Here is a 12,686-nt window from a genome sequence, read left to right on the forward strand (position 1 = left end):
AAAATTAACATTTAAAACATTTCCGTTTTATTTTGTTTTGTAGTTGCTTAAAAAACCTGGAATGGAATTTTAACATTCCTTTTCGTTCTATGCTTTCTACTGGGTGAAACACCATGGACTTAACAATTGAAGGGTTATTTATGCCATTTTTTTATTTTTTTCACTGTGATTTTTGTTTTTGTTTTTCCGAACACATTCATTTTTTACCCTTATTTTTGCTTTTCCGATTTCTTTTTTAAACAGGTTTGACGTTTGTTCGCTGTTTTTTTTTGGGGTTTTGGTTTTTCCGATTTTTTTAAAGTTTAACGTTTTTTTTTTTTGGAATATGTAACAGGGTTATTATTTCGCTTATCTTTACCCCCCCCCCCTTACACACACACGCCTCCAAAACCCCGGGCAACGCCAGGTACCCCTGCTAGTTAATATTATTATTTCTACACTTTTGCCTTGACCCATTAATCTTGACTACCTGCAACCAATATTCACGATTCTTTTTCTTTTCAATTATAAAGAGGTTTTACTTTTATAATTTTCTAGTATCATTTTTATTTGGGACAAAAAAAAAAAAAAAAAAAAAAAAAGGGCTGTACACTTAACCATCTTAACAAAAAATAAACAAAAAAATTAAATTAATCATAAAAAAATTAAGGACAACTTACAAAGGCTCCTGCAGAGTATTTTCACGTTGCTGTTGAGCAGAGATTGCTTCAATACGGTTTGTCGGAAATCTCAGTTGAGCTGAACTCGGCTGTTGAGGTTTCTGGTGTCCCGCACTAATTTTAGACTGGCTTTGAGAATCTACGGCCATTGGTTGATCAACAACCACCTGAAGAGGATTCGGTTGTCCTATCGTGATGTTTTGGTGGATCTTTTGACCTGAGGTCATTTGATGAGTCTTCGGATTTGTGAGTACTTGGAAAGGATTTGAGAGAGTTGTAGGGTTGGCTTTGGGCTGACTTACAGACATTTTGTGATTTGTTTGCCCAGTGGTCACATGACGGCTTTGAGAAACAATTGTTATCCGAGAGTGAGTCTGTTGACTTTCAGTCATTTGACCTGACTGATGACTGGGAGTTGGCGATTGGAGGTGGTTTGAAGGACTCGTTGACAATTGCAAGTGACCACCGGAATGATGGTTCTGTTGATTCTGAGTTATTTGGCCAGACTGATGGCCAAGGTTCGAATGAGTTTGTTGTATCGATGGCATCTTAGGATAAGTGTGATGGGCTGTGGTTACCTGTGAACGGTTCTGTTCTTGCGGGATTGAATTCTGTGCGTCGAGTTGTCGTTTACAAGGTTTCACATCTTCTAATTCTTCTCTTGATATGGAAACAGGGGGCGGTAAGGGAGCGGGTCTTTTTATACCTTGGGATTTTTCACTTGAATTGTTTGATAAGTTCATCTGGAAAAAAAAATATTTTAAATTAAAGCACATTTGTACATCAAGATATTTTTTTTATTTTTGGGGTCTGTAATAACCAATTCATTTTGATACCAGAACAAAATCCTGATTTATAAAATGGCTCTTGTGAGCAGCGACATCATCTGGCTGTGGAAATAATTATATATTCTCTCACATTCTGAAATTTCTATTGCTTATTGCTCGTCAGGTAAGCTTGTCATGACGACATCCTTAGCGAGTATAAAATTCCTACTAGTGAGACATCGACTTGGGTTATAGCTGGTCGCAATGATCACATCCCTTGTTTGAGACAAAAGTAAGTTCATTCCACTGTCGGATTTTGTTGCGGTTTACTTGATCTGTCATAGTTAAAACTTTCTTGTGTGCGACGCATCTGCTAAGTTGGTAGAGTACTTGCCTCGCATGCAAGAGGCTCGGGTTTCAAATCCCGAGTTCAGATGTGTCTAACTGATGAGCCTAAATGAGGGCGAAACTCGAGTTTTGGACTTCCCGTTTGTTGGCTTTCATGCCTCTTGTGAGCTGCAACGTTGTCTGGCTGTGGAAATAATTATATATTCTCTCACATTCTGAAATTTCTATTTATAAAATTATATATCTATTTCTATTTACTGTTATATAAAAGGAACTTTGTGTGAGGGTGGGTGTGAGTTTGTTCTCTATTGATTTGGAAACAGCTGGGCTGATTTTTTTTTTTTAATTTTACATGAGGGTACTTGATGTCTCTAGGAGCGTTTGTACATAGATATCTTATTGGAATGCACCTAGTAGATATTGAAAACTGATAATCAAAAAAATCCGATTAAAGAAGAATGTCCGATTTTGACCAAATCACAAGTGCATTTGAGTTTCATCACCGCAAAAGCAGAAAGGTTCAGCTTATAAAATCAACTGTACATTCTTTTATAAGACGGGTTTCTTTTTAGAACACAACTGAACCATGATACTTGACTTTTGCATTTTAAACTTTAAGTGAAGCCATTATTTACAGATAATTTTATAAAATACACAGTAGATTCTCTACAGTGCAATGTTAGCTACAATGTATTGTGGACTAAGTCACTATAGGGAGGAGGTATGTGAAGCTTCCTCTCAGTACACTGCAGGGTGGGGGGAGTAGATCCCTAACTAGAGCAAGCAATCAATCGATTTGATTAAAAAAATATATATATATACACACACACACATACACACAGGGTAGAATGATAAAATGCCTTTTCCACAAACGACAGCGAGAACTCAGCAAATACTTGGCGGATGACAGCGATCAGGCTGGCTTTGGTGTTGTGGGAGGTCAAGTCGGTGAGGTTTTCGACATATGACCAAACAATGTAGTCCAGTGAGTTCAGATCAGTGGAAGAGGTGGCCAGTGAAAGAAGGGTACAATATCGTAGCACTCCTTTTTGAAGCCAAGCCTGGGTCTCTTTGGACTTGTAAGCCAGCACAAAGTCCTGCTGCCAGGGTCTGCCAGTGTCCACTTGATTGCACCAGGGGATCACCGCACTCTTCAGCACAACCAGGTATTGAGTTTCAAGCCGATTTTGAAAATGTGAGGTGGCATGATGTGGCCCTCACTTGAAATCATACCAAAGACCATAACAGTGACTGGAAACTGTTGAGCTGTGCCCTCAAGCATTAAACAGTCCAAATTTGCATTTTGAGAGTGCTGGCAATGGTCCTGTTGTCATAACTTGGATCAGTAGAGAGCAAGAGTTATACAGCAGTGCATCTCCGATCTCACTCATTGAACATTGTGTCACTTTCAAACATGATAGAAGGCTCCTATCGCTCTTGGAATTTGTACACAACTGGCCAACTAGTAAATGGTCTACAACAAAAAAGAAAACCAGTTTTCATTAAACGGAAATGGAATCATGTCGTCTTTTCTGTGGCGACAATTTCATCGTTCTACCCTGTATATATATGGAAATGGTTCCAGACAAGGCATGAAGCCACTTGGTGTAAGAAGTAAACAAGATTGAAAGATGATTATCACAAAGACAGGAGAGATGCCTATTGACCTTGAAATGATCAAAGCTAATAGTTGAAACAAAAACAATCATCAGAAAGAGTTCCACAATCCTGCAGTTCTAAGAAGCTGTATTATAATGAGGTATCAAACAGCAAGTTGATGAAGACCACTAGACTAACAAGTCAAATGAACTGAAACAAAGGATGTAGGGAATAGATAATTCCAAGAAACACATGTATGATAGTATTTATAAAAAAGACTAATAACATCACATCTGTGAGACACAGGTTGCAGTAAAGAAGATATTGTGAGGGCAATCAAATTACAGATACGTTTCTGCAATTTATCAAGAATTTTCAAATGAGATAGAGATATATTCAGCCCAAATATAAACTCCATACATGGTTGTAGATTTGTAGATGTAGAGAATAACGTCAGGTGTGAGAAAGTGTTTAGAGCAATAAAAAAAAGAACTGCTTTTATAAGAAAGAACAATGGATTTAACATATGAGGATTTGATGAGGAAGATAAAATTAGAGTCGATTCCTCCTCAAAAGCAGAGCCATTCATTCATTAAGTAAAATGACAATTGGAGGAAAGAAGCTTTGAGCATTTAGATTTAGGCACAGCTAGAGAGTGGGGAAATTGTTGATAATGGTTGTAGCACTAATAAAAAAAACATGGATTTTTGAAATGTTTCTTTCAAATTATTTAAACATTTTGAAAAACAAAAACTTGTTGACAGCAGACATGGCTGATTTTAGCTCCATAGAGACTGTATTTTGTAGGCACTTACAAGATTATAGTGCCATACTTCTTCATACATATAAAATCTGCAATTAAGAAAAAAAAAAAAAAAAAAAAAAAAAAGAGCAGGTTTATCTTATTTGAATAAAATGAATTGCATAAAGAAGCGCATGTTAAAATATTTTGTGTAAGAATTTAAGAAAAAAACTAGTTTTTTGATTCTATGCAATTTATTTGGAATTTGAAAGGTTCCATTTTAGGTTTGCAAACTGTTTAGCCAAATCCCCAAATGATTTTGGTTCCCTGAAAAACAAAACATCCTTCCTAGAGTTCAAAAAAGAGTCATCAGATTGTCAGCCAAACTCCAATCTTGTCCCATTGCCGAAATGTGGCATCTCTGCGCCTATTGTACAAGCATTTTAATGATAAGTGTTCAGATGAACTCCAAGCACTTTCACCCCTCTCAATGTAAATCCCGACAAACCAGACAAGCAGCAAAATCCCACTCCTACACTGTAGAGATCCCTTGATGCCATAAAGCCTTCGACCAATAGCTTCATCCCTCAACCTACTAGCCTTTGTAATTCCCTCCCTGTCCCCTGCTTCCTTGACTGTATGGACTGACATATAGAAGTTAAAGTATAATGAGAACAGACATCTCGTTGCTCAATTCCCTACATAGTATTCCTGCCAATACTTTTTTTTTTTTTTTTTTTTTTTACATGGGGGTCACGACTTATCAAGGTCCAGAGACTACTCGAGGATAAGGGTTAATGGGTATACACTAGTCATTGTGATTTTAGCATAGTAAACATTAGTGAGAATTTTATAACGTGGATTATTTAGGGGGACAGTTCAACAAGACCTTGTTCACGTTGAACTTGAAGACAATCAGACTGTAGTCAGCTAGAAAGCAGGCAAACGGAATAGTGTTTCACAGGCGTGCAGTTCTAAGAAAGAAGTCCTGTTATTGAAATCTATGAAGTCTATTTTGAACTCTGTCAAGACAGGATAAGCTGCTTCTAGCAGCTCCTGCCCAGATGTGGCAACAGTACTCCATTGTTGGCCGAACCTGGAGTGAGATATCTACTGGAGCGGTAGAAGGATCCCACCATTTTTCCAGCAACTTTGCCAATAGATTTGATACGTGTTCCATTTCAGATCGGGAGTAAAGGTCAAGCCCAGAAATCCCAAATAGTAGCCCTTTACAATTTGATGGTACTGTGCCTTGTTTGGGGTGAACAGTAAAAAAAAAAAAAAAAAAAAAAAAAAAAAAAAAATGTCCATCTGTGGAAGTGAATACTTTGTGGCTGCTTTCCAGCTGACTATAACATAGTCGTCTTCAACTCTAATGTAAATAAGTTCTTGTGGAGTTGTCCTCTTAAATAAATCAAACTCTACCCAAGTACTCCCATTACATCAAGGTGTTGTCTCACAGTCTATCTGACACTCATTTACTCTTATCCTTAAGCGGCCCTTGGGTCTTGATAAGCGGTGACCCCCTAGTTAAAAGAAGACATTTTATACGCAGTAAAAAAAATGCCTCCAGCCTAAGTTTGTTGCTACAGTTGTGCCCCTCTCCAAAATAATTAATTATATTTCAACCAGGACAGCATTGAATTATCAGTATTATATTAATAAAAACTGATACAAAACTAAAAAAAATTGCTACTAAATATTTAAACATTGTCTAAAAATATTCTGGGATTGTTTCTCTTGAAAAGTGGGTTGGTTTAAGAAATAGAAAAGAAAGAAAACTAGTAAAAGAAAAAAGAAAAAGAAACGAAAGATATAAAAAGGCAAAAGATATAAAGTGTGGGAATTATCATTTCCAATGAAGGTCACTTTGACGTATAAAATGTTACCAATGCAAAGACAAAAGAAACAAAAAAAAAATTAAAAGAGAAAAAGACTTGGTGGATCAAAGCAAATAATTTGATCAGGAAAAGAAAAGAAACTTAGAGTACAAAAAAAAAAAAGAAAAAAAGTTCACTAGCTGTCTCTGCTACTAATAGCAATACACATGGCCGTTAAAACGCTTTGGATAATCACAGATTTCAAGGGGTTTCTGCTAAAATAGTTATATTTTAAAAACCAAAGCACTTAAAAAACTTTAAGTCTTCAAAATACCACCGTTTTGTTCAGAAATGAATATACTTTCAAATGAATTAGTAAATAATAACATACATTATATAATTTTAGAGTTTTAAGCAGATAAAGTTATAAAAATGTGAACATCATAAAACAGCATTTTCGGTAAGTTTTTGTAATGACCCTCCCTGATTTGTAAACATTCGTACGGTGTTTCTGTTTAGAATTTTTTTAATGAAATTTGGAAATTAGCCAAAAGAGATGTCATTTTTAATCATTTCGAGTGTCCGAAATTCATTTGACCACTTGTTTTTTTGTTGTGTTAAAAAAAAAAAAAGAGTTCAAAATGGTGAATATTGAAAATTTTGAAAAAAAATTTCTTCGGACACTCACTATTAAATAAAACAATCTTTTTACTATGTTTATTCGTTAAAAAGATGATTGAACAGTGTTTTCTCTAGTGGTACGTAGCAATTTAAAAACATAATATCCGAAAAAATCGTTATGAATTTGAATCAAGACTTCTGTAGTATTAGTGATAGTAGCTGTATCAGCAGCAGCAGCGATAACATGGCGTAAACAAACGTTTGTTTTTGTTGTTTATTTTTATTCCAAATAGATTTTTTTTTTTAATTGAAAATCTGGTTATAAAAAAATTCTTACATGTTAGAGCTATTTTGTTATCAACCATACAAATATTTTTAAAAATTGGGTAGTAGTAAATTTTAAAATATTTTAACAAGCGAAAATGTGAAATGTTTTGGTTCACGTGTACGATTACGAACGGTAACACACTTCTAATTTTCGTCCCTTAAAAATTGTTTTCAGTGAATTATTATCGAATGGAAACTAATCTACCCGATTATTAAAAAAAAAAAATAAATAAAAATAATCAATATTTAAATATTTGTAGGAGGTGATCAGTTAAAAAATAACAACGGTAGGAAAGAACATGAAATGTAATTAAAAATCAAAATAACATTAATTCAAAATTTTTAACAATTTGTCAGCTTTAGCAAAAACTTGTTTCTTTTTTTTATATTTAAATAGAATTTAAATACTTGATATTTTTCCAAGCATCATGTTTTTCTGTTAGAGGGACGTCACTTTTTTAAATAACATTTATTTTTGTCTGTTTGTCATAATTCTTGTAAAGTTTCACAATGGGTATCAAACACCCTCTTAAAAAAAAAAAAAAAAAAAAAAAAAACTCGCTTAATTCTATGTCTAATCCTAGGTATGAATGGCAAGTCTCCTAAAATATTCAGCCTTCACAATAATGCTTAGTACAAATGGCAGAGCACCCCACTAAAAAAACTTCCTCTGTGAGCTCATAAGCGTAAAAAAACAATAAATAAATAAATAAATAAAAACGTTTAAAGAAAAGTGCACATGATTAATCTCCCCCCCCAAAAAAAATAAATAAATTGGTCAACTGTCCTAAAACGCTAGGATCGTCTTGAAATGGTGAATTATTTTACATTTATGTGAAACCAACCCCCACTCTAAATTCTAAAATTGTTTTTGTTTTGTTTCTATAAAGTCTTCAGGATGTTCCCACATAATTTTCCTTAGCCCTATCATTAACCCAAAGTCAGAGTGGCAACCTCCATACCTTCTCATAATTGCACAAAGACCCTCTTAAAATCATGCATAATCGCCTTTTAGAAAACAAACAAACAAAAAATACCCAGGATTTATCTATCATAGGAAAAAGGTGTGTGTGTGTGAGGGGGGGGGATAACTACCCTAAAACGCTCGAATGATTCAAAATGGGAAATCATTTTACATTAAATTCTAAAATCATTTTTGTTTATCTTTTATTAGGTACCGGCAGCCAAAATTTCAAAATCGCCTATGGCTAAATTTGATTCTCTCATATAAAAATACACACAAATACAAGAAAAACAAAACAAAAATCATGAAGATATCTTGTTTAGTCTTCAAGTTATGATCATTTTCATATTTGCAAACGTAGCATGAACATGTTTACATTACGACATGGCAACTTTGAAAGCAACTGACAAAAAAAGTAACCGGTAAAAACGTCACAAAAGATGCTTTCATCACTCTTAGTATTAGAAGACAATAAGAAATAAAAGTATAATCATATCGAATTCAATTTCAGCCTTCATTTTTGAGATGTGAAAAGTGAACATTGCAATATTTATAATCGCAAAATCGCACTGGTGGGCACTTTTTGAAGTACCAGCAAATATAACTGAATTAAAGAAAATTAAATATGAACATGCAATATAATTCTATGCATAGTGGTTATTATGCCTATTTTTTTCAGACAATTCCAGCTGTAAGTTTTTTCATTATAAGTCGATAAAAATACTGATATGTTCAATTTCAATGGCGGAAATAAAGTACCGAATGTTTTAAATATATACAAACTTCAAAATCACAAAAACTATTAAAGATACAGATGTGAAATTTTGCATGCATAATCAATACATATTGTAGAATGTCATACCTAAATTTCAGCTCTGTACACTTTGTAGTTCTAAAATAATAAACTTAAAAAATCGCAATAATTCACTGTTTATCATGGCGAAGTATCGTATATAAGCAAACGTACCTGTTCAATACCAATTTACATTCAATACAAAAGGAAGCTGCATGTTAACAATATAGTTCTCTATACAATTGATATTTCCTTGTGATTCTGTTGAACTCTTCGCTTGGAACTGACCACATTCGTAGATTTGAGGTGGTTACCTCAAATCCCCAATCAAACACATACAGAGAAGAGACTTTCTCTACTTCTTACCTTGCTCATCTAAAGGCATTTATTTTCACCTTACACTTGTCCAGAAATTTCACTTGTCCTTCTTCACTACTTGTGACAGAAATTACTTGACCTAAATAAAAGTCATCGTCATAATATACTGCCACAAACTGTCCTTGTTTGCTAAAGCTGTAGTTTCCAAACTCTGCCTGATCAACTAGAGCACTTTCTTCATCTGTTTCGCTTTGTTTGGCAAGGACATGCCCTTTGTCAGCATACCTTAGAGATGATCGCTCTGATGGCAGATCTTTTGAATCTATAGCTGTGTGAAAGATATGTCTTTCTACAATATCAATTATCTTTCCACAATTCTTGCCAGATACTTCTGCTTGCCCTATCAATTCAATGACACACTTGATGACATCTTTGGTGTACCGGTTGCTATTATATTCCTTCACAGAAACATTTCTTTTCTCGGCCTGATTAAGAAAATCAAATTTCATAACATGGAATTACATGGTTTAATTTTTGGAAAAGTATTTGTTTTTTGTCTAATTTTTTTTTTTTTGCTAATACTACACTGTGACAAGGCAGTTTGGTACACGAGTGCACATTCAACAGCCTTCGTTTATGCTTGTGCGTAGCATAAACGAAGGCTGGGCTATAAAATGGAAAACGGTCCCAGAGTTCAGGAGTTAATACCATGCAAAAGAAATCAAACAAAAAAAATTTTAGCCAATAATCACAAAAAATACCCCCCCCCTCTAAGGTGCCCAGAAAGTGGGTACTCATTTTAAGTTAAATTTAAATCGAAAAGTGATCACCCACTTTTCAAAAAAGTAATTTCTTCATATCATGAAAACTATTTCTTGCGACGGAAACGGTTTTCAGATTCGTTTTTAGCACACCGAAATCTACAAAAAAACACATTTTGTTATATACGGACGTGAGACAGGCCTTAAAGTAAAATAATACCATGTCTTCAACATAAAAGTTGTTTTCATTGTGCTAATTTGTTTTTTCTGTCCAGAATAAAATAAATTAAAACAATGAAAACAATGGTACTTATGAAGTGAGTTATTATTTAGGAAACGTGAGGGCGGGGGGGGGGGGGCGTGTTTTTTTAACTAGTCTGTATTTTCACCTAACAATTTAATAAACGATACAAGAATAAAATATATTAAAACAATAGTATTTATGAAAAACTATTATTTAAAAAAACACTCTTAACTGTGTGTGTCATTTTTTTTTTTTAAAAGAAAAAAAAAAAACAATCATTAAATTAATTTGTTGTGTACCTTTCAAAGTTGCTTTAATTCAAAAAATGTTTAAAATTATTTATTTGTTCGAAAAAAAAAAAAAAAAAAAAAAAAAAAAAAAAAAAGGCGCTCACTCAGTTTAAACCATTATAAATATGTTATTTCATTTTAGGTTTTTAATAAAAAAAAAAAAATGTTCCATGAAAAACTTTCTCGTTCTCATTAATTAAATCGAAACATTTCCAATTAAAAAATTACGGATATATGTTCTCTTTCACTTTTTTTATTTACTTTTTTCATAGTTCTTTCCGGAAGTTTAATTTTTTTGTTATTTATTTCATGCTTCAGCCACAGTTTAATATAATGTTCTCCCCTAAATTTGGACAGCAGGTGCGTGAAATAAAATGGCGTCTCCAATTTCCAATTTTTAACAGGGAAGTGGGTTGTTTAGTTATTTATTTTTTTGTTTTAACTGCAATCGTTCTCCAGTTTAATTTTTTTTTTTTTTATTTCATGCTTCGGCCATAGTCTCCCCTGGATTTGGACAGCAGGTGCGTGGAATAAAATGGCGTCTCCAATTTCGGCAGTAAAGTGTAGAAGCACCGTATTTTCAGCTAACAATTTAAATTATACAAAAAATAAAAAATAAATGTTAAAACAATAAAAGAAAACAATAGTACTTATGAAGCGAACTAACATGTGGAAGAGAGGGTGTTTTTTATTGTTTTTTTTAATTTAGCCTTTGTAACAGCGAACCATCTGAAACTCAAAATGGCTTACACTTCTTTAATTTTTGAAAAAATCCAAAATATCGCTTATTTGTTTACGTTAAAAAGCTGAACACGTGCTAACTAAATGTTGCAAAATACTTCTGAATATTTAAAATATTCAAACGTAATTTTTACAAATTAATGTACAGAAATGGTTTCTTATCGCTTATATTGAAATTGAAGCCGTATAGTTACCTATTTGGTGAAATACCGAAGTCAAACAACTTTCATTTATTGACTCGCACATTGTCACCGTGTTCATGGTTCACGCAATTTTGTCCAAAAGACTCCAGAGGTGTCACTTCTTTCGCCTTGCATATTTTCGCGAATAAAGCGAGGTACAATTTCTTAGCACCATTTTATAGGAAATTGAATAAACTTTAATTTAATATCACGTTTGCCATGGTTATTATGAATAGTTAATTCACTAGAAGCAAATTAAATCAGAAAAAAAATTTTCAAAAGAATTTCGCATATTTTTTTTTTTTGATATTTGTAATTTTTATATGTAAATAAAGATCATTCTTTGCTTAATTTGATGCTATTTATACTTTTTTTATTGGTCGAATGGCAAAAATTTGCAAGAGTTTTAAATAAGAGGTATGATTTTCTACATTTTTAAAAAATTAGCAGCTAGCGTTCCACATCAAAATATTATCCCTTTTGTTGGTGCTATTAAAATAAATCAGTAAAATTGAATTTTTATTCAACAAATACAAAATAAACACCATACGAAAGAGGGAAATTTGCTCTTTCATGTAATATATATTTTATCCAAAAACAAATTCAAACAAATGAAATACAGGCTGGTGAACATAACCTAAAGTTGACCATTTTTTACGAATTCCACTCATTTTTCTGGCTACTGCCGGTACCTACTTTTATTAAAGTTTTTCAAGTTGTTCACATGCAATTGTCTATAAAGGTAGAATCACATATTTTGGAGAGGTGGTAAGATGGGGAGGGGTAACAGAAGGTATTAATCTACAATAATATCAACGAAATATTGCAATATATTCATTCTTAACCAATCCTAGATTTCGATTTCAGTTTTTGGCACATAAAATGCATTACAACTAAACTTTGAGTTCTCTAACTTCTTTTCTTTTAATGAATACATGGCATTTTTAAGCAATCGCAGCATATTTATGCACATTTACTGCAGATTATTTGGAAATCATTCATTTCTGGAGATTTTCAGTAGCATATTCAGATTCCTTGCACAAAAATACACTTATATATGGCAAATTTGATTGCTTAGTCTTGTGTTTTAACAAAGATATAGCATTTTTACGGAAAAGTAGTGCAAAAAAATGTGACAAAACGCATATGGTCTTAAAAAGGGGAAAATATCCAAACACGCAGGGCATAAAAATAGTCATAACTTCCTTGATTTTAATTGGATTTAAAAAATTTAAAAAAGATTCTTTCTTAGCTTATCAAGCTCTTTCTATATATACCAATATTGAAATATTTTAAGCCATTTAAATTTTTCATTTGTATTGCTACTACTAAGATTTTGCTCTCAGCTACAAAGAAAGTTCTTTGTATGATAACAATTACGAAAGAAAGAAAGCCAGGTTGGGAAAGCTTTTTTATTACTCACTGCTGTGATGTAAGATTTCAACCAACAGTTTTTTTTTAAAAAGGTTGTAATACTTTTAGCAAAGTCAAAAAGAGTTTGTTCCCTTTG

At 33.0% G+C, this 12,686-nt stretch overlaps 1 protein-coding gene across 5 annotated transcripts in view; it reads right to left on the reverse strand.

The window, feature by feature from the left end:
- LOC145303589 (uncharacterized) overlaps nucleotides 1-12,686 on the reverse strand; it is a 121,894-nt gene that overhangs the window by 58,028 nt on the left and 51,180 nt on the right. For all 5 annotated transcript variants that reach the window (XM_080145137.1, XM_080145134.1, XM_080145136.1 and 2 more), the window contains one exon: nucleotides 660-1,402. In XM_080145137.1, coding sequence (XP_080001263.1) covers nucleotides 660-1,402 — 743 coding nt within the window. The remainder of the gene's footprint in view (nucleotides 1-659; nucleotides 1,403-12,686) is intronic.

This window comes from Euprymna scolopes, chromosome 19 (assembly GCF_053919585.1).
Source record: "Euprymna scolopes isolate OS-2025 chromosome 19, ASM5391958v1, whole genome shotgun sequence".
Classification (NCBI taxonomy): domain Eukaryota; kingdom Metazoa; phylum Mollusca; class Cephalopoda; order Sepiida; family Sepiolidae; genus Euprymna; species Euprymna scolopes.